This window comes from Amia ocellicauda, chromosome 5, assembly GCF_036373705.1.
Source record: "Amia ocellicauda isolate fAmiCal2 chromosome 5, fAmiCal2.hap1, whole genome shotgun sequence".
In the NCBI taxonomy this organism is placed as follows: domain Eukaryota; kingdom Metazoa; phylum Chordata; class Actinopteri; order Amiiformes; family Amiidae; genus Amia; species Amia ocellicauda.
Genome location: NC_089854.1, coordinates 13,748,782 through 13,775,259, shown reverse-complemented (window position 1 = coordinate 13,775,259; position 26,478 = coordinate 13,748,782). Strand labels below are relative to the sequence as shown.

At 40.3% G+C, this 26,478-nt stretch overlaps 1 protein-coding gene across 1 annotated transcript in view; it reads left to right on the top strand.

Moving 5' to 3' along the window:
- The window catches only part of prx (periaxin), a 27,380-nt gene extending 1,141 nt beyond the window's left edge, over positions 1–26,239 (top strand). The window contains exons 2-7 of the mRNA XM_066703933.1: positions 12,373–12,428; positions 13,864–13,965; positions 14,465–14,590; positions 14,850–15,009; positions 16,312–16,505; positions 16,884–26,239. Of these exons, the coding sequence (XP_066560030.1) occupies positions 14,558–14,590; positions 14,850–15,009; positions 16,312–16,505; positions 16,884–24,398 (7,902 nt within the window). The 5' untranslated portion in view covers positions 12,373–12,428; positions 13,864–13,965; positions 14,465–14,557 and the 3' untranslated portion in view covers positions 24,399–26,239. The remainder of the gene's footprint in view (positions 1–12,372; positions 12,429–13,863; positions 13,966–14,464; positions 14,591–14,849; positions 15,010–16,311; positions 16,506–16,883) is intronic.
- The last annotated feature ends 239 nt before the right edge of the window (positions 26,240–26,478 follow it).

Sequence of the window (26,478 nt, the reverse complement as noted above, 5' to 3'; positions counted from 1 at the left end):
TACATTGGAACCATTTTCTATCTTTGTTTATTATTATTACAGGATTGCAGATGAGGTTTGTGACAGATTATTTATTTGGAAGGAGGAAAACAAAATCAAAAGTTTGGTTTTCACTGATTTCAGCTGGTTTCTTATAGGAGATGTGGTTTTTAATGAGGAACATTTTATTATAAATTTTAAGACAACATTAATGGAAACTTACAATTATTTCCATTCCTGTTCAAAAACATGAGCAGATGGCAATTCATGACAGGCTTATTGAATGCTAAACACTGAGGATCAAAGCAGAGATACTGATGACTTTAGTGTTGGCTTACATTTCCTCAGGTGTGATTGAGATGCGTTTGATTTGCAGAATGTGCAAAACTGTGCACAGTATGAGGTCTGTTAAACACACACATTTTAATGCATGTTGCTTGCATTTCTCATTCTCTGCGGTGTTTTTGTGAGTAAGCGTGTCTTATCAAACACAAGTGTGTCCAGGAGGGAGATAGAAGAGAGGCCTATCCCTTAAAATAAGTTCTGCTGAATGGAGCAAAGCCGGTGTGTGAGACGCAGTGCATGGACTAAACATAGAAATTTATGTATGGTTGTGTCCACCTCTAAGAACTCCAGGAGCTGGAAATAGGTGAGCTGTTGCTGAGCCCCGTGCAGTTGGAAATCTAGACCAGCACGGGAGTATCATTTCAAACTGAGCACAAGTTGGGAACAAGCCATAGTACCGTTTCTTTCATTCCTGCTAACAGATTCATGTTGTAAAGAATAATGCTACATTAAAATGAGCAAAATGTGCACATGCGGGTGTGTAAATCATGGCTGCACTGGAATAATTGAAAAATAATTTCCCTATTTGAGGGAACCCTGCCTGGGAGCTTAAGTAACTTGCCACTCAGTGAACCAGTGACAGAACCAAGGATATCGGGATAGATTTAATTTTTTGCTGGACTCTCTCATCCAACTACCTGGATGATGCTCCTAGTAGGAGGAAGACAACAAGACAGTATTGAACCCTCTTGTATTTTCTTTGTTCCAATTGGGACCATTTTGGTTAAGACAATGACTTGTGGTGTACAATAAATATCCATCCATGCTAATTAAGGCTCTCTTTGAATTCCAAGTCTCTCTCTGCCAGTTGATCAGAACTTGTTTTGAACCCTGAACAGGAGACTCTGTTCTAATAGCAGATACCCTGCCCAAAGTGTACTTGCCGACAGCTGCATTCCAAACCATGAGGCGTAGGAGGACTGAAGACTTGTAGCTGGTAAAAGGGCACACAGCAACTTGCCAAGAGAGTACAGTAGCACGTTTCAAGAGTACAGTCAGGGAATTATCTGTTCTGGCTTCACAAGAGATAGTAGTTTTTTTTCCATGTGGTCTTAGATAAGCTATATTCTTGTTTGCCGTTTTCCGAAAGCCCTGCTTAACTCAAGGTGGGGCTTTGGTGGATTGGGGTCTATAATATGGTGGTTTCCTATGACCTATTTGGGGTCGTGCTGCTATTTGTGGGAAAAGCCATCACTTAAATTAACCTCCACATGCCTGTTTGCAAACATGTTTTTCAGAAAATTGATGAGTTTCAAAGTAGGTCTGTTGCTGCCAAGTGGAAGTTTGTGAACTGTTGTGCCAAATGAAGACCTATAAATTAGAGACCTATGTCCTCTATAAAAATACTTATAAGGAACAAAGAACACTTCATAATCTAGAAAGTTCACCAAGGGCAGAAGAAATACAGTGCATCCGGAAAGTATTCACAGTGCTTCACTTTTTCCACATGTTATGTTACAGCCTTATTCCAAAATGGATTAAATTAATTATTTTCCTCAAAATTCTACAAACAATACCGCATAATGACAACGTGAAAGAAGTTTGTTTGAAATCTTTGCAAATGTATTAAAAATAAAAAACCAAAAAGCACATGTACATAAGTATTCACAGCCTTTGCTCAATACTTTTGTTGAAGCACCTTTGGCACCAATTACAGCCTCAAGTCTTTTTGAGTATGATGCTACAAGCTTGGCACACCTATTTTTGGGCTGTTTCTACCATTCTTCTTTGCAGGACCTCTCAAGCTCCATCAGGTTGGATGGGGAGTGTTGGTGCACAGCCATTTTCAGATCTCTCCAGAGATGTTCAGTCAGGTTCAAGTCTGGGCCACTCAAGGTCATTCACAGAGTTGTCCTGTAGCCTCTCCTTTGTTATCTTGGCTGTGTGCTTAGGGTCATTGTCCTGTTGGAAGATGAACCTTCACCCCAGTCTGAGGTCCAGAGTGCTCTGGAGCAGGTTTTCATTCATCCAGGATGTCTCTGTACATTGCTGCATTCATCTTTCCCTCGATCCTGACTAGTCTCCCAGTTCCTGCCACTGAAAAACATCCCCACAGCATGATGCTGCCACCACCGTGCTTCACTGTAGGGATGGTATTGACCAGGTGATGAGCGGTGCCTGGTTTCCTCCAGACATGAGTTCAATCTTTGTTTCATCAGACCAGGGAATTTTGTTTCTCATGGTCCGAGAGTCCTTCAGGTGCCTTTTGGCAAACTCCAGGTGGGCTGTCATGTGCCTTTTACGGAGGAGTGGCTTCCGTCTGGCCACTCTACCATAGAGGCCTGATTGGTGGAGTGCTGCAGAGATGGTTGTTCTTCTGGAAGGTTCTCCTCTCTCCACGGAGACACGCTGGAGCTGAGACCAGTGACCAGAGTGACCATCAGGTTCTTGGTCACCTCCCTGACTAAGGCCCTTCTCTCCCGATCGCTCAGTTTGGCCGGGTGGCCAGCTCTAGGAAGAGTCCTGGTGGTTCCAAACTTCTTCCATTTATGGATGATGGAGGCCACTGTGCTTATTGGGACCTTCAATGCTGCAGAAATGTTTCTGTACCCTTCCCCAGATCTGTGCCTCGATACAATCCTGTCTCGGAGGTCTATAGACAATTCCTTGGACTTCATGGCTTGGTATGTCCTCTGACATGCACTGTTAACTGTGGGACCTTATATAGACAGGTGTGTGACTTTCCAAATCATGTCCAATCAACTGAATTTACCACAGGTGGACTCCAATCAAGTTGTAGAAACATCTCAAGGATGATCAGTGGAAACAGGATGCACCTGAGCTCAATTTTGAGTGTCATGGCAAAGGCTGTGAATACTTATGTACATGTGCTTTTTTTGTTTTTTATTTTTAATAAATTTGCATAGATTTCAAACAAACTTCTTTCACATTGTCATTATGGGGTATTGTTTGTAGAATTTTGAGGAAAATAATGAATTTAATCCATTTTGGAATAAGGCTGTAACATAACAAAATGTGGAGAAAGTGAAGTGCTGTGAATACTTTCCGGATGCACTGTATGTAATGGTCATGAATATATATGGTTTCCAACTGAATATGCAATACAATCTGCCTGTATTATGCTCTTCCACTGAGTTCCAGCCTATCCCCAAACCAACCCGAATCCTTGTATGTGTGACTAATGTATATATCTATAACTAAAAATATTTAAACCAATCAAAACAACAAGCCATAGCTTTGATCCCAGTCCTCCTCTTCAAGGCCTGAAAAAAACTACAAGGAGTACAGCTGTTATTTGGTCTACAATGTTCTGAATTGTTCTTGGAGCTCCAATGGCTGACGGAAGAATTCTGTGGGTGAATGTCTTGCAACTGTTTCGGGTAATTTGTAAACCAAGGGAAGTCAGTCTGACGTCCTCTTAAGGGACAGGCAAGAAAGCATGTTGGCGTGACTCTTGACCTCAGTGGCACATCCTGTACATAGGGGAGGGGTGAGAGCATATTTGAGGAATCCTGAGCATGATTGCCGTCTCATGTATGTGCAAAACACCCAGGCCCAGGATGTTCCCCAATGAAGAGAGAAATTGCCATATACTGTATCAGACTTGCTTAGGACTACATCATGATGAAACATTTAATTTTCTATGGAGCACCATTCATCTTACTTAAGTAAATTGATATAGATCTTAAGACTACAGGAGACAGTAGATAAACACTCTTCCATAACTTGTAGAATAAAATGTCTTCCAGCAGATCTTAAGGAGGAAAGATGACAGATAATAGATATTATGCTGAGTAATAGAAGATGCAGACAGTATTCCCAGCCATTAATAAAATAAATTTTATATTTGGAAATGGGTTTGGCACTAGTTCTTTGAGAAGAAACTTGCCAATCACTTTTGAAGCAAGAAACCTGAAGAGATTGGATTTAACTGGGGTGGGAAGTTTGTGACCAAACCCCAAGGAAACAGGCTCTAAAGGAGAGAAAAAAAAGGCTTCTGTACATCTCTTTAAACTCACAGAAACAAGAATGGAAATAGAAATCGTTACAACAATGATCTAGGCATGGTTTCCTGTGTTCCTGTCCTACATGAACAAACTGAAGGGCCCAGGCTACCCACTTCCTATAAATACAGGAAATTGGTCAGTTCCAGCCCAACATAAACTGGGTGGAATATATTTATATATGGGAGTCCAGCTTTCAGAATGGGACTAGTACTCCTTGTTCCTTGGAGAAAACAGTTGTAGTTCAACATTTATGGGCAGCTTTGTAGTATTCATTCAATTAAATATCATTTGGCCTGATTTGATTTGAGCAATTTGTAAAATCTGCAACAATCAAAGTTACAGGCTCACATAAACAGAGGGCTGCATGTTTGGTTGGGCTTAGTAGTTGCCAAGCTGAATTTAAATGTTGAATTAATGCTGATGGCAATGTCATGAGATGAAAATAGAAATAAAGATGGGATCTGTATAGGCTGTATGGTCTGTGCCTTTGTGAAAGACATTGAACACACTGTCTTTGCTAGGTCTTAGTAATTTCCACTGATGTATTGAATAGAATAATTATATTAACTATAGTATTCATGATTGTTTTGTTTATTTATTTTTTTAAATCCGAGCCTTGCCTTATTTAAAACATGGAGACATTGTAATTGACTACTTTTCCCAAATGAATGTCTTTGGTCCCTTGTGTCAGAACCTGCTTCTACATAGTCATTTATTTTCTTATGGTAGATCTTTATATTTTTTTACCAAAAAATAAATAAAAGGGAAATGGATACTTTACTATCTAGGATGTAGAATAATCTCTTGGAGAGAGCTAGGCAACTGTAGTTGTCTCATTGTGTGGACGCAAAGTATTTGTTGAAAACTTATCTCTTCCTCAAGAGATAGATGAGATTTAATGGTCACTTAAATCCAGCCACAACATGTTAGTGTGAATGAATGGTGTGAGTTTGTCCTTATAAAAAAGAGGAGTCTGTGTTTTTCTGGAACTTCACAGTGGGGAAGCCCAAGGATAGAATAATGTAGATCACTCCCTGCTTCCAGCAACCTACTTGGTGACATTTATAAATGATGTATGGAAAGCAAACTTGCATAAATGTTACATACATCGTCTGTTTTCTTTAGCCTTAAACTTTGTCTTTATTGATTCAATTGAGTTAAGATTTTAAATACAAAGGGGAAACCTAACAGTTTACTGGCACAGCGGTTTCTCAAATTTCATATACCATCTATTGTTTTTACATTGCTTTCTCTGTTTCTTTTGGGTAAATATGAATCTTTTCCCTGTTGAAAGTCATACTAATGGACATACTGCATAAAAACCATCAAAGTATCTTACCAATGTTCTGGAAATATCTATACACCGTGTGTGTGAGTTACTGCATCTAGATAACATTTATAAGCTTATTTCTGTGTATTTACTTGCTGCTTACTTTCCCAGGCAGATTTTTGTGACTTGTTTTGTTGCTTAGAAGCAAACCAAATAAATAAGATTTAATTGTAGGCCTATGGGAATTGTTTTATTAGAAGCTGGAAAGAGTATGCAGACTATAATAGATTTCATAGCCGATTTTATTGGCTCTTAGCTAGCTTCCTTGTTTAACATATCTATGATTCTCCAATGTTCAGATAAATAGACTTTACATAAATATTCTGAATTTGCTCCTAGTGGCTTATGGGTAAGTCGGAGTGGTGGGGTGGATTTCAATGTTGCCCTTCAATACACAGGGCTTTACCAGTGTGCTTCAGAGCATTATGGGACACTAATTACCTTCTTCAGACTCAGTCTTTTTCCCCTCAGCTTTATGTATCTAGTAAAATTAGAGTAGAGTAGGGCAGAGAAGGTTAACAATCAAAGCAGAAAGCAAGGTGTATCCTTTGGGATGTGAAAGGAGGGTAATGTACATGAAAATCATGTCTGCTGCTTCAAATTTCCAAGCATAAACCTTGAGGAAGGCGGCCTATGGAATATTGAAGAACATCTGATTCACATTCACTTTCTCAGCAATGTCAATAATGCAAATTAAGGATTTCACCATCATTGTCTTCGGATGAAGGAGGAATTCACATTATCAAGCACTGACCTTTAGCGAGAGACTCGTGTGGGTTTCAGTTAATGGTGAAGCGTGGGGAAGCATTTTCAGCAAGAACTGTTTGTGTATGATTGTGTGACTTTTTATTTTCTTACTTTCTTTTCTCCTCCAATTCGGCCTTTCAAGCATTTGCAGAGACAAAAGGGAAAATTGTAGTTGATGCATTCTTTTGAATAATGTATTTATTTGTTTGCAGTGCTTCTGGTTATTGTTGCAATGTTTGTCTGACAGTCAGGACTATGGGCCTTTTATTATTATTTATTATTATTATTATTATTATTATTATTATTATTTCTTGGCAGACGCCCTCATCATGTCAAGAATACTACTCTGTCCTGATTTTGTGAGGAAACTATACTAAAAAAGAAAAATTAACATTAACATAATAAAATAAACAATGTTGCCATCATAGCTTGGTCTTTGCTTTAGGCAGCTATGTATAACATGAGCATGGAAGTGTATTTTTGTATATATACCATCATCATCATCATCATCATCCTTTATCGATCCACTGCTGGATGAAGGCCTCCTAAAGTTTTTATTTTATTTTTTTATAAAGGTTTCGATGTACACTGTCTCTTTTCTAGGTCACACCAGCAAAGATTCTAATGTCATCATCCCATCTTTTAGGTGATATTTTTCTAGGTCTATTTTCATCTGTTGGGATCCATTTGACAGCTTCTTTTTTCAGTCTTTGGTCTGTCCTGTATCTGGCCCATTGCAATTTTTATATTTTCATTCTTTTAATGTTGTCACATAATTTTGTTTGTTCTGGGATCCATTTATTTGTTTTTCTGTCCCTTCTTGTTATTCCAGGTATACATATTTTCATGCTTCTTTGTGTTTCCAGTTCCCAAATGTACTCCATCCCATTTTGACTTTTCATTTATGCCAGATAAATGCAACAACACAACTGTCATTCTCCTTCACCAGAAAGGAGATGATGGAGATATGAAGAACTATAGGCCCATTTGTCTACTTCCCATTTTTTACAAAGTGTTGACAAAGTTATTATGACATCACTACTCCACCAGAGCTCTAGGAAATCAGAACATTGAGGAAATGTACATTTATCTTATTAAATAGATCTACAACAATGCAACATCAACAATCTGACATCACCACAACACTGACAAATCAAGAGGTGCAAAGGAATATGTCAAGGAGACACAATTTCTCCAAAACTCTTCACAGCAACACTTGGAGATGTGTTCAAAACTTCAGACTGGGAAGAAAAATGAATCAAGATAAACAGAGCTGCATGACCTATGATTTGCTAATTAAGTTGTAATCATTGCAAAAAACATGGGGCAACCTACAGCTTGAAATTCAAGAACTCTAGATGCAAGTAAGGAAACTGGACTCAAAATGAAACAAGTAGATCAAAAGATACTTGAAGTCAAAGGTTGTCTACATTGGACAACAAATCCACACTGATGGAGATCTGATTGAAGAAATCTAAAAAGAGCGGAATGGGGTGGGGTATTAGCATCATCTTTGCTTTCTACGGAGATGTAACAGGAAGCAAAGCCATTCCTGTCATTTCAAGTGATGTTTTTATCAAGGCTTTTTCAATGTTAATCAGATTTTAAAAAATAAAAAATAACTATTTATACCTCTCCTGTCTCATGACATTAATCATATTGTCCCAGATGTAATTATTATTATCTGTCCCCAAGATGTATAAATGATTTATATCTGTTTATATATATATATATATATATATATATATAATGTATGTTTAGAAGTCATTTAATTATTACATTTATTTTAAATTAAGTTATTTTCCTTTAAAATATGTGTCTTGAGGTCACTGGCAAAATATTGTGAATCTTGGGAAAACAATTAACTATTCTTGATTTAAAGCTGATTAGGAAACTTAATTATTAACGTTACAGAACCTGGCTAGTAATAGCAATCTGTTTGAAGTGTATAAGACTAGTGAACAACATGCATCTCTCATTAAATCAATCTAACTACATTATAGGTCTGGTCAGTAAATGCTGTCTTTTTTTTGTAACCTTGAGTAAACCAAAATACTTTTTGATGTTGATTGAATAGTGTTGCTGTTTTGTCAATAACTTTGTGTATAGCTTTTGAATTTTGAATTTTTTTATCACGCTTACTATTTACATAAATCCAGTCCAACTCAATGGCACAAATAGGCTGTTTCCTCAGGTTTAAGATGATGGTTTCTGGAACTTTCCAAGCTTTGTGTTATGCTTAATTCCTCAGAAGATAGCTTAGCCTGTAGGTGGGTATTATTCAGGGAGACTGGGCTTCCAATAGGAGATGGAACAATCTTGAACGTGGGAGAGAGAATCTTGCTGAGGAGAGAGTTTTAAACATTTGAGGCCTACAGTTCTTGTTTCAGAGTGTTGTTTGCTGTCAAATCATCACTGGCTGTAGCACCCCCACTTAAATTTAACATTTAATGTTAAGACACATAAATATAATGCCTGTTTGAGGAAGAGAGCAGGTTGCAGCTTCAGAAGAACATACAAAACCACATACAAACTCCCATAAAATGTTTCAAATGTTTTTTCTTTGCTTATTTTGCCATTTGTTTGATTTTGTAGTACTTCTCAAAATACATTGATAAGCTGGAAATTAATAAGAAAGCTATTCTTAAAGCTTTCTTAATGGCACTTTGAGTGATTGTATTTGTTGGGCCTCTGTGCTTTTTTCTTGGTAGTATTTCTCTAGGAAAGTGTGGTACTTTTCATTGACTGGGGAGACCCTACCCTTACTGATTAAGGAAGGCAGGCAACCTAGACTTTGTGATTTCTTCCTTATAGGTCTGCATGTATACAGCAGCCGATGTGGGGTGTGGGCCTGGCTCTTGGAACACCTCTCCTTTCTATATAAAGAAAGTGGCTTCAGCAATGTAGACAATCCCATGCCCTGGGGCATGAGATTCAAATGACAGCTGCTTCTCTCACTCACAGCGCACAGCGTGAAGGAAGAGATGTTTGGGTTGGGGAGGCACGGGTGTATGCACCCTGACAAGCAAAAAGAAGTGCTAGTCCTTTTCTAAATTCCTCTTCATGGCTCAGTGACCTCTTTTGCCTTATCCTAATATTGGGTTTTCCACAACGAGTTCCACTTTCCTTGTGGGTGCTGCGCAAGTGTAGCTTTTTAGCTATTTGTCTGTCAACCTTTCCCTGGTTAAAATGAAAAGCATCAAACAGAAAGAGTATGCATATGACACACAACAACGCCAAAACAGGACAGACATAAACAGGGAGGTTTAAGAGTTAGAAGACTGAAATTTAAATGGAGAATGGCGAGATGTTCAGGGAAAACAAGAAACGTCCACTATGTTCAGATGATCCCATAGAACAATATTTCTGTGACGGGAGACCCTCACATGGGTTACATGGGTTGCATGGACCTCTATGAGGTTATTTACAATTGAATGCACTTACCTGAAAGGCAAATAGGGCCAGTAAAGATCCAGGGTAAACACATGTAAAGAAGAAACGAATAATTAGTAATTGATATCTATGTGTGTGTGTATGTCCGTTGTTTGAATGACAAAGCAATTAACAATTATATCTAATGGGATCCCATGCATTTAATCTATTAATTGTCGCTAACTGTTATTACTATTTTGCCAATTACATCTAAACAGTCTGTTAATTGCTGCCTTAATTATGATTGACACATTTTGATTTGGGTTAACAAGGTAATTGTAATGGCTATTGATTTAATCACCTGTGCACCATTTAAAAGGAGAGCGAAGTGAGCCAGTCAGGAGTGGCCGTCTGAAGGCTGAGCTAAATGGATGCACTTCACTTTCAGGAGTGCGTCCTTAATCTCTTATTTTTGTTTTGTGTATATTTTGACTTTGTGTCCTGCACTTGAAAGACCTGGATTATGGTCGAGTTTTACTGAGCTGCTTAGTTTTTGAAGACCCATGTCACTGTAAATAAAACTGCACTTCTTATTTCACCGCAAATCCGAGTCTCCTAGTAATTTGTTTGCCCAGCCTGCGACAGTTTCGTTCATGATGCCAAATGAAGCATTTATGAGTAATTTCATACATTAATAAGGAGACTCTATAACCTGCAATCAGGTGATACAGAGCCATGCTCCTGTTCATGTTATCCTTGAAAAGGAAGACCTGCTGACAGCAAATATATATATTTTAATAAATCTAAATCTTTCTTTCAGTGTATGGCATATTAAAAGCAAGTCAAGTTTTTTTTTTTTTTTTTTTAATACAAAATAAGGCCTGCTTATATTGCAGCCTTCGAAGGGGATTTTGGAGGGCTGCGCTGATCCTGAGCCACTTTCCTAATACGGGCAGAGAAGTTGGCAGCAGTCTCTAAAGGGTTATTACGAGAGATTGTTTTTGGTAGCAGCTGTGTCTGAAAACAACTGTCAGAAGTGCAGCTCCAAGGCGCTGTGCGTTTCCATAGCATGTGAGAATGTCAGTGTGTTGAGGATCATGCCCGCACTGCGAAAATGATGAGCTGGCCATGGAGAATGACCAAGATGCCAAGTTCATATTGAAAAACAAATCTAGGTCCCATATAAACTGTCACTTCTCGTCCTGTCCCGTCCTAAAGAAGATCCAACTCAGACACCACAGCTGGTTCCTAATTATCCGCTACACTGCTGTGGCCATGGCTGACGCTCTAGCGTGAAATGAATGGAATTTGTGATGTCGTTTGATGTGTTCAGCAGATTTATGTCTGTGTTCTGGAGAATTTATGTGTGAACACAACTGACCAAACTGAGGTCTACCCCAAACATCCCACACAGTTCAAGTCTCCCTATAAATAGCCCCCACCCCTCTACCATGTAGTTGTAAAGCAATCAGGTTGGTGATCAGGCAAGGCTGTTTTATTGCGCGCTCTTGGTTTCTCGTGATCCGGTTGGGAAACCCAATATGATCTTGGTTGGAATGGTAAACGCGCTGATATGAAATACCCTGAAATGTCCTCAATGCCTGATAGAAACCTGAACTCCCTGCGCTGAAGGGTGGGGCTCCATAAGGTCAAGTGCAGAGGGGTATAGAGACTCAGCGTGCCTTTCCTACCACATTTAAATGACCAGGTTTGACCAAGACCCGCTGAGCCTAGAATTCAATTAACACATGGGGGGGCCTTGTTTGAAACTCTAGTCCAGTAATAAAGAAACTATGTTGAATTATTTCATTTTTTTTCTTTATTCTTTACAGCTTGATTTATTTATCTTGTTCGCTTGAAGTGAAGTGAATGCCTAACTGAAGTAAAGTATTCAGTGACCCAGATAGGTCTCATGACCAAGTTCTTATTTGCCTGTTAAATGTATTCTGTATTTCTGTTTTCATTTGAGCGCAGGCTTGTGTGTTACATTACAGGTACAGCATCTGCAGTACCTTCAGGTGTGGGGTGTACAATATGTCGAAGGTTTTTTTGAGTTTTTATCTGTAGTCAATCACATTACCTTGAGAAAATCACTAGTGTCCAGTGGTGCTGACTTGTGCTCAACTGGGAAGGATTCTTGAAGTCATGTCAACTAGCATCTGGCATTTTTTGGCTCAGATAAGTGAAATCTGATCCTTACTGGGTGTGTTGGTACATCTAAACCTGAAGTTTCTGGAAGACAGAGAGCAATACCAAAAGAATTTCAACAGTATGCATATTAGTTTGAAGTCGCCATTTTTGTACAGTTGGTTTCCATTACTGAAATGCCATAGTGTACAATCATTTTCAACAATTACTGCTTACTTAACCATTTTGCCAGATACATTTTTCAGCTATATAAAGAGGCTACTGAACTGTCTAATAATTCGGCATGTAATTACTGTATGTCTTGTTTTGTATCCATATTTAAGTCACAACCATTAATTTCACATTAATGTTACTCTTAGCCTCCACTTACTTACTTCTAAGATTACATTTTCTCTTCCTGTTATTGTAACACATCGCAGTATGTCCCATGACACTTTTTTGTTATATATAATTGATACGATTTTTTTCTCTCTCTCTCTACAGGCTCTGATGGAGATTCGGAGGAAAGTCATGCTTTCATCAAGGGAAGAGAATCAGTAGTGAGTTTCAGTTCATGTTCCTGTTTCCTGTTTCCAGTTTTTTTGTTTTTATTTTCTGTTGCTGATCCTTATACCTCTTTATTTTTAAATGTAGCTGGTTCAAAGGTACTGGCCAAGTGTCACATCCTGTTTCTTCCCAAAAACAGACTCATTATTTATTACCTGAATTTCCTTCCTTGGCCTAAGTTTCAGGGCAATAACATGATGACTTGAGAACTTAAGGTGACTGGAACACTTTTTTATATATATTTGCAAGAATAATTCAATTTCACTATTTGTGTCAAAACATAGCATGTAAGACTTAAGACATCTTTAGTAAACCTGTGTTAAGTACTGGCTTTTTGGGGGTTATTCAGTAAATAACTGAACTGTTAACAAAAATGCTTTTTTGAGCCCTCCCTACATATGTAAATATTAAATATTAGAAAAGAGCGGTGTGGATTTGAAACATGGGTTGTCCTAAAACCTGCCCAGAGGCGCCCAGAGGTGCCCAGAGGCGCCCGTAAGCGTCCGTAAGCGCCCGGAGGCACCCAGAGGCGCCCAGAGGCACCCAGAGATCACATAGACTACTTAAACCTGCCCGGAGGCACCCAGTGGTACTAGGTGACGCCCAGAGATCAAAGACAATAACTTTATTTTTATTTAAGTCCAAAGTCCAGTTGACAACAGCAAAACATGATTAAGCCAGATCAGCAGACATGATCAAGGACATATCAAGGCGATTTACAATTCAAAGCAGTCACATCCCAGCTAACACACAACATTGCCACAACGTTGTACAACGTTGTGCCAACGTAAATTACGTTACCACAATGTTATGGCAACATTGTGTGTTAGCAGGAATTTACACTGTACTTAAATGTAGTCTGACAATACACAATGCAATCAAAGCCTGTATAGTATTGGAATAAAAACATTATTATATTTATTATTATTATTAGTAGTAGTATTAATAATAATAATAATATCCCCTGTGCTGTTGCTGTATATGTCATTTAAAGGGGTAAGCTGTGCACCATATATGAAATAATAGTAATAATAATAATAATCATATAGTAGGCTATGTCATCTCCGGGCACCTCCGGGCAGGTTTTAGGATGACCGTCCAAGGATTCTACTTCATGAACTGTCCAAATCAGGAGTAGACGAAGTGAATCAGAATACAAGTTTAAAACAGCTAAATGTGTTTTCAGTAGCCGGGGGGGGGGGGGGTTCGTTCTGCTACCCCCACTGAGTGAACACCTAGCATTTTGTTCCTTCTGAAGAATGTCAACTAATGTATGTATGTCTGTTATGTAATGTTATTGCTCCATTGTAGATGGTGACGTTTCAACTGAAAAAGTTCAAACAGCAAGGGTCTAGTGTGATGTCAGCTTCCTTTTTTTTTATTAACCTTTTTATTTAAAATTTTCCGTGTTGTTGTGTGTTTTCCCAGACTGGTGAGGTTAAGGACAAAGATCGCACTGCCCACTCAGAAAGGCCACACCCCTCTCACCACCCCCCAACAGCAGAGGAGCCGGAGAGCCCAGAAAGAGTGGTGAGTGTTTTCCCGGAAGCGGGAGGGTAACTACCCCGGTGTAAGTTAGAAAACAAGCTTGCCCACAAAAAGGATATGTGCCATCTTACCTGCAATTTGGCCATTTTGTATTACAATAGCTCTTCCTCAGACACCTTCATGGTTTAATGCTTTCCAATATATTATGCACTGACAATGTGCTACTGGAAGACGTAATAATTCAATTTATTGCAAACTGTTCTCTCATTTGTCATATATTCCAAAATGTTCCAAAACATCTTGAGGATGTGACACTAGGCCGACTACAGTAATTATCTGGTGCCTCTCTTTTAAAGTCCTCCTAATAAAGAAGGGTCTGCTCCTTCAGGGTGCAAGTGGGGCTAATTTACTATCCGCTTTAATAACTTGGTGTGTATGACACATTTCCAGTCCTTCTGTGCCTCCTTTTATGAATGCCCCACTGTATTCTTCCAATTCATTGCATCTAACGCAGCACTCTCCTGTGCTGATTGCGTTCAAGGTTCAGAAGGAGAAACTACATGCAGAGTTGAAGCAGGTCCTCAGTCTTAAAAGAAGCCTTCTGAGAGAAACATTACATCCGTCCCTAAAGAGCATGGATCCTCCGGTCCAGATCAATGTAACACAGGTGAAAAAACAACCTCAAAAACACAAAAACACTACCTCAACACTACCTTCTTGTTGATGATGATGCAACCAGTGATGCATAACTGTTCCCATAAACATGCAATACTTTTCCCAAAGCAGTTCATGTCAGCAATACATACTCCTTTAAATTCCTTTCAGTCTTATACACCACAACAACATCCTTGTCCTGTTAGTTAGTTAAGAACAAAACTAGGCCAGCTTTGTCCAGTCTTCCTCATCAGCTTGTGTCTCTTGTCCAGGAGGAAGTGGCCCGCTCGGAGCTGGTAGAGGTAGTTGTAGAGACGGAGGCGGAGGCTGGTGCCAGTGGATTCAGCGTGGCAGGAGGAGGGCAGGAAGGCATTTTTGTCAGAGATGTACTCAAGGATTCACCAGCAGCAAAATCTCTCAGCATGAGGAAAGGTAAGGAGCCTGCTGGCCTGTCCTTTCTCAGTTAGTGTGGCTTGTCTCTTAGTGTGGAACTCATAGTCACAGTGGAGTGTATATGGAAAATATGGATATGAAAATTTCTGTACATAAAGAAATCTCATTCCTGTCCATTCTTTCAGGGCTGGTATTCTCAGGGGTCTAAGTTGGCAGATTTGTGGGCGGTTCCAAAGCAAAATCATTATCTCCCCTTGGTGGACACACTCATAGTTTATATGACATGAGATGTTTTAGTTGAGTAAGATAAGTGTGGGTGGAAGGAAAACTAGGGAAGTGGTCTGTCACCACAAATTTTAAAGTGGTAGTTTGGTCTCCAGGCAGTGGCAAGGAAGCAGTCCTAATCTGACTTAAATCAGATGCTGCCTTCTCTCAATTATATTTGTAAATGGAAAGCTTATATAAGTGATTACTGACCTTTTTTAATTATTATTTTATAAAAGTAGTCAAACTGCAATTTTATTTTTAAAGCTTTCCGGTACATAACATACCCCTTATTAATTGTTGCAATGGATACTGGACTATGAATCACATTCCTTTTGATGTTGTTGCTGTTTTGATTCTTTCTTCTCCATCGTATTCTAAAACCAACTTCCTTTTAGAGCTGAGCTTCTTTTGTTTTTTGGATGCACTGAAATGAAAAGCAGAATGATGTGTCACTGTAAGACAGCTAAATTCAGCCTTTGTTAAGTGAAATTCCATTGGATGGTAGCAAGCTAATGTGTGTAAGCCCGAGCTAAAATGAAAAGATAGAGCCCCCCCCCCCCCCCCCCCACCATAGCTCTGCATATAATGGAGAGGGGAACAACAGCAGAGGGACAACTTTTGAATCGAACATTCAGTGATAGGAATCAGGGAGCGCTGCATTTGGGCCATTCAGTTTTATCTGTCAGTAATCTGCTGGCCTGAGAGTTTATGCAGGCTCACTGGAGACTAAGCAATTTAACAAAGCTCACTCTCAGCAACTTTTGTGGTACATTTCATGTACCCCCATCAACCCCCTTAGATTAAATCTAGCCAACCTTTTTTTATATATATAACTATATAATTGTCTGACCCTTTTTTATTCTTATTGGAAAGCATCTTTGAACTGGAGATTTTCATGTTTTTTTAGAGAGCTTATTAAAGCACGTTTCTTTTGTCTTCCCTCGGAAAAAGCATCAGTCAAATAAGAATTATATATATATATAAAAATGACAGTATGTGTGGTTGAGGCCTCATTTTAGTCACACGGATTATTAAACGCTCAGCCATTCTCTGTATCCCTTTCTTTTCTTGCAGGAGATCAGCTGCTCAGTGCAAGGGTGTACTTTGAAAATGTGAAGTATGAAGATGCTCTGAAGATATTGCAGTTTGCTGAACCCTACAAGGTGTCCTACTTTCTGAAGAGGACAGTGCCTGGAGCTGATATAAGTGTTTCCTCGGGCTCCGCTAGCCTGGATGTCAAGGGACCAAAAGCTAAGATGCCCCGAATGGTAAAGGCAAAGTGGAAGCTTATGTGTGTGCTGCTCACACTGTCCCTGTTCCTGAGAAGAAAGGACAATGTAACAAGGGATAAATCACAGTATTTAATATTAAAGCATTTTCTGGAGTAAAATTTAATAAGGGATGAATGTATTTTACTCTGCTATTTATATAGGTACAATGCAATGTTACAAATAGCCTGAATACAATCGTGTACCCAGATTCAAAAGAGCCTGATCTCTGTTGTTAAGCATTAAGCATTTGAACTTTTTTACCCTCTATAGTTTCATTCTGTGTTATTTTTATATTTAAGACTGCAGTGTGTTTGCTAAGAACAACATTGATGTGTGATCCTTAGTCTAACCATGGCTTCGCTTTTCGCCTTTCAGAGTGTCAAAAGCATCAAACCCATCAAAGGGAAGAAGAAGAAAAGTCGCTTCAGCCTGAAAAAGAGCAAGGAAGGCAAGGCCCCAGCCGCAGAGTTCAAGATGGAGGGACCCCCAGCTAAACTTGATTTCAGTCCAGTGGATGTGGAGTTTGCCTTTCCCAAGTTTTCTAAACTCAGGAAGGGCAAAAAGGCATCTGCAGAAGGTGGGGTGAAATTCACCGGCTCGGGTGCACCAGGTGGCATAGCAGTTGCCGGCAGAAAGAAAAAGAGAATCAAGTTCCCCAGAATGAAAACTAAAGGAAAAGCTGCAGCTAAAGGTGATGTAAGTGTGGAAACCCCAAAAGCAGAAGCAAAAGTCACTCTTCCTGAGGGTAAGGCAGACCTGGATGTGCCTAAGGCCAAAGCCAAGGTCAAAGGGAAGTCCTCAAAGTTTGGGATCTCCTTCCCCAAAACCAAAAAGCCCAAAGTTGATGTAAGCCTCCCTGAGGGAGGTGTGATGTCCCCGGAGGTCAAATTCAAACCCCCATCAGTTGAACTGGACATCAGTCTGCCGTCAGCAAAAAAGGAAATTGACTTACCAGAAGTGGAATTTAAAGAAAAAGAAGGATATAAATTTAAACCCCCCAAAGTGGGGCTTGATTTTGGTCTGCCATCAGGAAAAGGCACCTTGCCCAAGCCTGAAGTCGAAATAAAAGGCAAGGAAGAAGTTAAGTTTAAACCACCCAAAGCTGAGTTGGAAATTGGATTGCCTTCGGACAAAGTGAAAGGTCCCAAGGTGGATATCATGGGATACACTGAAGGTTCAGAAGGCACATCGAAAGGAGAAGGGTTTCACATTAAGATGCCTAAAATTGACGTCTCCACAAAAGCAGGGGGTGAAATTGAAGGCCCTGAGGGTAAGATGAAAATGCCTAAACTACCCCAGATAGAACTTTCCCTTCCCTCAGCAGAGCTTGAAGAAGCTGGAGCTGCAAGTGTTGAGATTCCAGAAGGAAAACACAAAGCTGGATTAAAAATGCCATCGATAGACATTACTGCCCCCAAAGTAGACATTGATTTAAGCCTACCAAAAGGGAAAGCAGAGATTGAGGGAGAGGTGAAGTTGCCAGCAGCAGCTGATGAGGGCCTGAAGATAAAAATGCCAAGAGTAGAACTCCCAAAATTTGGAGGGTCAAAGGGTGACATGGAGTTTCAATTATCCCCTCCAAAAGTAGAAGGAGACATCAAAGGTCCCAAGATTGAGGCTGGAGAAATAGAAGTTGAAGGCAAAGGTCCTAAAATGAAGGTGCCATCCTTTGGAATTTCATTACCAAAAATGAAAGGAGAACATGCTCTGCCTGAAGCAGAAGTAACTCTTCCTGATGAAGGCAGCAAAGGAAAGATGAAAATGCCTGTCATTGATATTTCATTGCCTACTCCTGAAATTCACCTCCATCTTCCAAAGGGGAAAAGAGCAGGTGAATTGGAAATGAAAGGTGATTTGGAAGCAGGGAGTCAAGGAAGCAGAGAAAGACTGGATTTGAAGTTAAAAATGCCAAAGATACCTCTGCCAAAGTTTGGTGTGACAGGAAAGGTAAAAGATTCAGATACGGATGTACACGTTTCTGGTCCTAAAGTTGATGTGAAAGCCCCTGGAGCAGATGTTAAGATTCAGCAAATTGATATAGAGGGCCCTGAGGCTAAAGGTGCAAAAATAACTATGCCAAAGGTTGACATTTCATTACCAAAAATAAAGGCACCTGACACAGCTTTAGATGTCCATGGAATGGAGATTGAGGGACCTTCTTTTAAGGGGCCAAAAATATCAATGCCAAAAGTAGATATCTCCTTACCAAAAATAAAGGCACCTGAGGGGGATTTTGAAGGCCGTGGAATTGAAATAGAAGGCCCCAAGATAAGTATGCCTAAAGTTGATATTTCTCTCCCAAAAATGAAATCGATGGATTCTCATTTTGAAGTGGAGGGATCAGGAGCCAAGGGGGAAAAAATAAGTATGCCCAAAGTTGATATTTCTCTTCCAAAAATGAAGACTCCAGAAATGGACTTTGAAGTAGAAGGGCAGGGAGAGAAAGGGTCAAAGATAAGCATGCCCAAAGTCGATATTTCTCTACCGAAAATGAAATCACCCAAAATGGATTTTGAAGTAGAAGGACCTGGAGCTAAAGGGGCAAAAATAAGTAAGCCCAAAGTTGATATTTCTCTTCCAAAAATGAAATCACCTGAAATGGATTTTGAAGTAGAAGGACCTGGAGCTAAAGGGGCAAAGATAAGTATGCCCAAAGTTGATATTTCTCTTCCAAAAATGAAGTTACCAGAAGTGGATTTTGAAGTTGAAGGACCTGGGGCTAAAGGGGCAAAATTAAGCATGCCCAAGATTGACTTTTCTCTTCCAAAAATGAAATCACCAGAAATGGATTTTAATGTTGAAGGGCTTGGGGGTAAGGGAGCAAAGATAGGCTTGCCCAAGGTTGATATTTCTCTTCCCAAAATGCAGTCAACTGATGCAGATATAGAAATTGAAGGGCCTGGAACTAAAGGGGCAAAGATGGGGATGCCAAAAATTGACATTTCTCTTCCAAAAATGAAGTTACCAGAAGCAGAGTTAGACCTGAAAGGAAAGGAACTGGAAGGACCTGATACAAAGGGCCTGAAAATGAGTATGCCTAAAATTGACATTTCCCTCCCAAAAATGAAATCAAAAGAGGGTGAATATGATGTCCAAGGAATGGACATTAAAGGTCCTTCTGCAAAAGGGCCAAAAATGTCAATGCCGAAAGTGGACATTTCATTGCCAAAGGTGAAATTCCCAGAGGCAGACATGGGTGTGCAAGGACCTGCCATTGAAGGACCTGATGCCAAAGGGCCAAAGATATCAGTGCCAAAAGTGGACATTGCATTACCTAAAGGAAAACTACCTGAGGGAGAGGTGTCTATTCCAGAGGGGAAATTGAAGGTCAATGTCAAAGGGCCAACAGTGGGAATGGATGAAGCAGATGGAAGGCTCAGCATGCCTTCAGTCAAAATGGTGACAGTTAATATTGATATGCCAATGATTGACCTTGATTTGAGTCTCCCAAAGGTTAAAGGGAAAGATACAAGCTTGGAGCGAGGTGTTAGCCCTCCAGATGCCTCCAGAAGCTTTGAAATGCCTGATGTCCAGTTAAAGATGCCCAAAATCCCAGTGCCAAAATTTGGCGTGAAAGGTAAAGATGAGGAGATAGAGACTGACCTTGGTCTCCAAGGTGACATGAAGCTACCAAAAGGAAAGTTTGATGTCAGCCACCCAGAAATGGAAGCTGGCATCAAACCACCTAAAATCAAACTGGATATGAAAGGGCCTGAATTTGATGCCGAGGGAACAGATGCTAAACTGAAACTACCTTCAGTCAAAATGCCAAAACTTGATATCTCCACTCCCAAACTACCAGATGTGGATTTAAACATTAAAATGCCAAAGGGAGCAGCTGTTGCAACAACAGGTGGGGATCTAAGTGGCCATGGACCTGAGTTGAGTGCCAAAGGCCCAGATGTCCATATTAAAATGCCTAAACTTCCAACATTTGGCAAAGGAAAAGGGGAGACTGACATCAAAGCTCCTGAACTTGACATAGAAGCCCCAGACTATCATTTTAAAGGCCCTGAAATTAAAATGCCCAAATTTGGAATGTCTTTTCCCAAAGGCAAACAGGGAGGATTTGACATAGAAGGTGAAGCAGGCATGAAGAGTGATGTTGATTCTCCCAAGATGAAGGTTAAGGGACCCAAAGAAAAGTTGAAAATTGAGGGGCCTGACATTGATACCACAGATGCAAGCATGAAACTGCCAACTTTAAAACGGCCTACTGTGGATATCTCTGTACCAAAGGTTGATTTGGACTTTGCCTTGCCCAGAGTCAAAGGGTATGACAAGGAGCAGATTGAATTGCTGAAAGCTGAAGCTGAAAGGCCATCATCAGGAGCAAGTTTTGAAGTGCCTGACATTTCCTTGAAAATGCCAAAGTTTTCATTTCCCAAGATGGGAGCCAAGTCAAAGAGCACTGATTTAGTATTAGAGGGACATGTTCCAAAAGGAGAGATTAGACTTACTCCTCCAAGAACACAGGCAGAGGGCAGAGCATCATCTGTAGAGATAGACGCTGAAGGGAAGGTGAAAAGCAAGATAAAAATGCCAAAAATGAAAATGCCTTCTTTTGGCATAACCAAGAAAGGGGGAGGGGTGGGCATTGGCGACCCAGAGGCTGAAGCCAAGGTCAAGAAAGGAAAAGTGGATGTCAAAGGGCATGAAATCAGTGTGGAAGGCCCAGAGGGAAAGGTGAGAACGCCCAAATTAAAATTCCCCAAATTTAAGATTTCAACTCCTAAAGGCAAGGTCCCAGATAGGGAAGCTGACCTCAAAGTAGACAGTGAAGCAAGTGTAAAAGGTGGTATGCAAGCGCCGGATGTCACTATCAAAATGCCAAAGTTCTCCATGCCAAAATTTGGATCTAAGGAAGGTGACCTTGATGTTGGGCCATCGGATGCTAGCATAGAGGGCAAAAGCAAGATCAAAATGCCTTCCCTTGAAATTTCTCTGCCAGCTGTAAAACAACCAGAAGGGGAAGTCTTATTACCAAAGGCTGAAGTAGATGTATCTGAAGAGGATATTAAAGGATATGAAGGACATTTGAAGATCCCTAAAATGCCAACTATTGAGATCTCAGCCCCCAAAATTGAACTGGATGTTGGTTTGCCTAAAGCTAAAGCTGAGGCCTCACATGACTCTACTGCAGGTGCAAAAACTGAAGGCGATGGAAAATATGAGGGACCTGATTTCACACTAAAAATGCCCAAGGTGAGTTTGCCTACATTTGGCATCTCTGGAAGCAAGGAAAAGGACATTGAACTTGATATCAGTGGGGCTAAACCAGACATGAGCACCACCCAGAAAGTTAATATAAAAGTAGCTTCACCAGATCTGGACATTGAGGGGGGTGAAGGCAAACTGAAGATGCCAAAAATACAGTTGCCTAAAGTGGACATATCTGTACCTAAAGGCAAATCTGGAGATGCTGTAGTCTCTCTTCCTGAAGGTGAGGTAGACACTGGGGAAGGGAGGTTTAAGATGCCATCTTTTGGACTTCCAAAGTTTTCTGTCCCCACAGTCAAAGCTCCAGATTTCAACCTTGAAGTCAGTGGAGGAAAAGGCAAACATGAACATGAAATCAGTTACCCTGAATTGAATGTAAAGGGGAAGAAAGTGGAAGGATCCGGCCCAACTGTAGATGTGGATTCATCTGATTTTAAAATGAAAATGCCTAAAATCAAAATGCCTTCAATTGGTATAGCAGGTCCAGATTTTGAAGGCACAGACATAGAGCTGGATATAGGCTTACCAAAAGCTGATGCGGAAAAGGGAAAAATCAAAGTTGAGCCTCCAAAGGGAGACATTGATGTGTCTGGCAGCAGTGGAAAAATAAAAGGGCCAAAGGTTAAAGGTACAAAGTTTAATATCGGGATGCCAAAAAACAAGGGGGTAATGGATGCAGGCTTGGAAGCTGAGATAAAGAAGCCAGAAGTAGAAGAAGGTGATGCAGGGGGTAGATTTAAAATTAAAATGCCCAAATTTGGTGGCAAGGGCACAATTGAGGTACCTGAACTTGAAGCCGATGTTACAGGGCCAGAAGGCGATGCCAGATTCAAAATGCCAAAAATGTCCCTTCCAGATATAGGATTTTCAGTTTCTAAAGAAGAAGGGCCAGATGCCAGTCTAGATACTTCCCATCCCAAAATAGATCTGGACTCTAAAGGTGGACTCAAGGTCAAGGGTCCTAAAGTGGATCTACCACAGGCTGAGTTTGATGGCCCAGAATCCAGTAGTAAAACAGGCAGATTTAAGCTCCCTGATGTGGAATTGTCAGGTCCTAAAATCAAAGGGCATGGAGACCTTGATATCAGGGGTAGAGAGGCTGACCTCAGCCACCTAGAGGACAAAGAGCGCATTAAGCTGCAAATGCCTAAGATCTCATTACCTTCAGTCGGATTCTCAGACTCCAAGGAGTTAATTGTGCCAGAGGGTGACACAGAGTGCAAAATGAAAGGACCTAAATTTGAAATCAAAGCCCCCCAGCTTGAAATCAAAGTCCCTGAACTGGACATCAAAGCTCCAGAATTCCAAATCAAGTCCCCACAAATAGAGATGGGAGATCCTGAGACAAAGGAGAAGAAAGTCAAAGCCAAGATACCAAAGTTTGGAATTGCCCTACCGAGCATCACCCAGCCTGAAGCAGATGTAAGCATGTCTGCACCAGATGTTACAGTGAAAGGGCCTGATGTAAAATTAAAAAAGGACACCAAAGCTCCTGAGGTGCCTTCCACAGCTGTAGCAGGGGATGGAGATTATGAAGGCCCTAAGATGCCAAAAGTAAAGAAAGCTGTGTTTGTTTTTGTGAAACCCAAAACCAATGGGTCAGATGCCTCAGCCAGCCACTCTGAAGGAGAGGCAAGCTTGGGCTCCACTGAAGCCAAATATAAAGTGCCAAAGATCAAGATGAAGCCAAGTTTTGGGAAATCAAACTCCAAGTCCAAAGGAGCAGAGTTTAATGGAGAGGCAGAGAAAGACTCAAGAGAAGAGGACGGGAAGTCAAAGGCAGGCAAACTGAAAATGCCCAAAGTCACCTTCTCTCCGGGAAAAACTGGGTCATTTGACGTGACTTTGAATGGTTCGGGGTCTGCCGGGTCAAAGAAGGAAGAGGTGTCAGGGACTCGAGTCAACAGCAGAAGCAGTCCGGCATTCCAGAATGGATCCCAGGAAGACAAATCCCTTTTTGGAAAGCTGAAGCTGCCCCAGATTGAATTCTCCTCTCCGTATCCCAAAGTGGGTGGAGGGGAGGGGGATGCTGAGATGAGTATGAAGTTGGTAAAGACTGAAGATGCTTCTGGGTCTGATGCGGAAAGCAAAGGGATGAAATTCAAGTCACCCAAAATTTCCTTCCCAGGCTTCAAAAAGAAGATGGGTGAGGAAGAGAAGTCAGGGGCATTGGTGTCATCCAAAGCCAGGACAGAAATGGTATTAATGGAACCAGAGGAAAGAGAAGGTTCTGAATCTCCCAAAGTCTCTATTGGATTTGTCTCTGGGAGAGTCCGGGGAGATCCAAAGAGTACTGGCGCAGCAGGTAGTTATGTGACCGCGAAAACTGGGTCGAGAGACAAGGAGTCAGGTGACAAACGAGAGACGGAGGTCAAGGACAAGTCACCCCGATTCAAGATTCCCAAGTTCAGCCTGAGCCCACGATCCACAGGGATTCTTCATATTACAACAGAAGGCTCTCCGAAGAGCAGCAGAGATTCCTTGCAGCGATCCGAAGATGAGGAACGCTCTTCTGGTTTCAAGATGCAAATGCCAAGGATAGGATTCTCGGCCCAGCACACTTCCGAAGAGCAGACAGTTACAGCTGAGGAGGGCAGCGTTGCCATTGTAACAAAAACATCAAAGCACACACTAACAGAATCAGGGACTGACAAATCCACTACCATTTGAGTGAATGGATAACCATTTATCAACCTGAGGACAATATTAGAGAGAGAGAGAGAGAGAGAGTGAGAGAGAGAGAGTGAGAGAGAGTGAGAGTGAGAGAGAGAAGTGAAGCCACCACCATTTATCTTTTTTTAAGAATTGACCACTTTATTTTATTGTTGTTATTGTTGTTTTTCTATTTTATTTCTGATTCTTTTTAATTCTCATTGTTTTACTAGCTCAACTCTGAATGTTGACTTCACTAAAATAAAAAAAAAAACTAAATCATGAAAAAGAAGAATATGTAACCATTTCTCCGATGTAAAGTGACTGCCACAAACCTGCCCCATTCTGAATAGAATGCTGATCATGGTAAAATTATTAGATTGGACGCAAGAATGTGTTTTAACAAACTGACACTGTGGTTTTAAATGTATGGTGTTTACGATTATTAAATGCAATCAAATTAGCTTGTTAAGGGGAACGAGTTGCTTTGGCACTAACAGATACTGAAACACGTGGTTTTAACTTTCACTTGCTAGTACAATTGATGATTGATTTTAAAAAGAAAAAGAAAAAAAATGTGTGCCTCTATGTTCAATGGTCTGCAAAATGTGAGGTTTTTCAAGCAGTCTGAAGAAGTTACTTTCCTGTTTGCTTTTAAAATATATATATGATCCATTGAGAATGGCATTTTTGTTTTCTTAATTCCAGGTGAAAGTGTTATGAGGTGAACTGCAATTACATTTACAGCCTGCTTTGTATTAAGCTACCAGGATCTGATTTTGTCATAAAGACAGATTGATACTATAATGTATGTTTCTAGATGGGACTAGGCCTATCTTGGACATTTTCCTTTTCTTCTGAATGTACTTAGGATAATATGAAGATACATGACTTTCCTGTCCTTAAACGTTTACTGTGGTCATTAAACAAACAAAAGCAAAGATTACAAAGCCCGGAAAAATTGAGAATGCAATATTGGCCTGCTGAAGCCTTTAGTTAAACATGTCACAAGATAGGAAAAACATTAAATTAAACATTAAACATTTATGGCAAATTGGATGTTTTGTCGACTTTGTGGTGACAAAGTAAACTATACAAATTCATACATAACTTCATACAGTACTTTAATTTATTGAAACATTCAAGCAGTATAAAATATATTATCAATGGCAGTAGGAGAAGCTTTGCCTTTTGCATTATTCCAAGGCATCAAGTACTATGTAGATTTCAGTTTGCAAGGAGTGCACCACGACTGCTTTTATGTATTGTGATGTTTTGGTACACCCATTTATGGTGAGAGCTTGTACATCTACCACTCCAATAATGCCCTTTGTCAAAAAGCTGGGATTTTAAGACAGACATCACAGAGAAAAGTGTAAAGAACATAGCTGTCCTCCATCCAACAGAACACCACTGGGATTAACTGCAGCAGTGAAGCAGCCATAGAACCCAGCCTCCCTGACTTCACAGGAAAGCGTGCCATGACAGGAACGTCACAGTATCCATCTGACTGTCCAGCAAGGAGATCAGCAGTCAGGAAGGCCAAGAGTGGGCATTCACCTTATTAAATACACTGTGAACATCTGTATTTTGTATTTAGCCTGTAGTCCCAATACTGTAGGCAATATAGTGCATGACTAGAGAGGACATTTCAGGCGCTTTGAGCTGATTTAAGGACAACCAAGGTCGCATGAATCCGTTTAAACTGCTCTGCTGCTGCTGCTGCTTTTCTTTCTTTCTTTTTTCTTTCTTGTTTTTTACAAATAGAAGTTAACATGCAGCTATGTATAAATTATGTTGACGCTTGGGGGAAATTGTTTCCAACGAATGCAAAATAATAAAGAAACAAAACATCTAAATTGTGATTGTGTTATTTTTAAACCTCTTCTAATTCTATCTATCTATGTGTCTAGCTGTCGGTCTCATCTCAATAAAATATTAAAGACATCACATCAACTTTTTATTTGACCTTACATTTGTATAACTCCTTCGCTAAGATTATTTTGCCCGTAGGTAGGACAAATGTCATCAGAATGTCAAATACATACGAGGGCTTCTGGGTTCTGATCAACTAGGTGGCAGGTTTCGAAGCATCCTT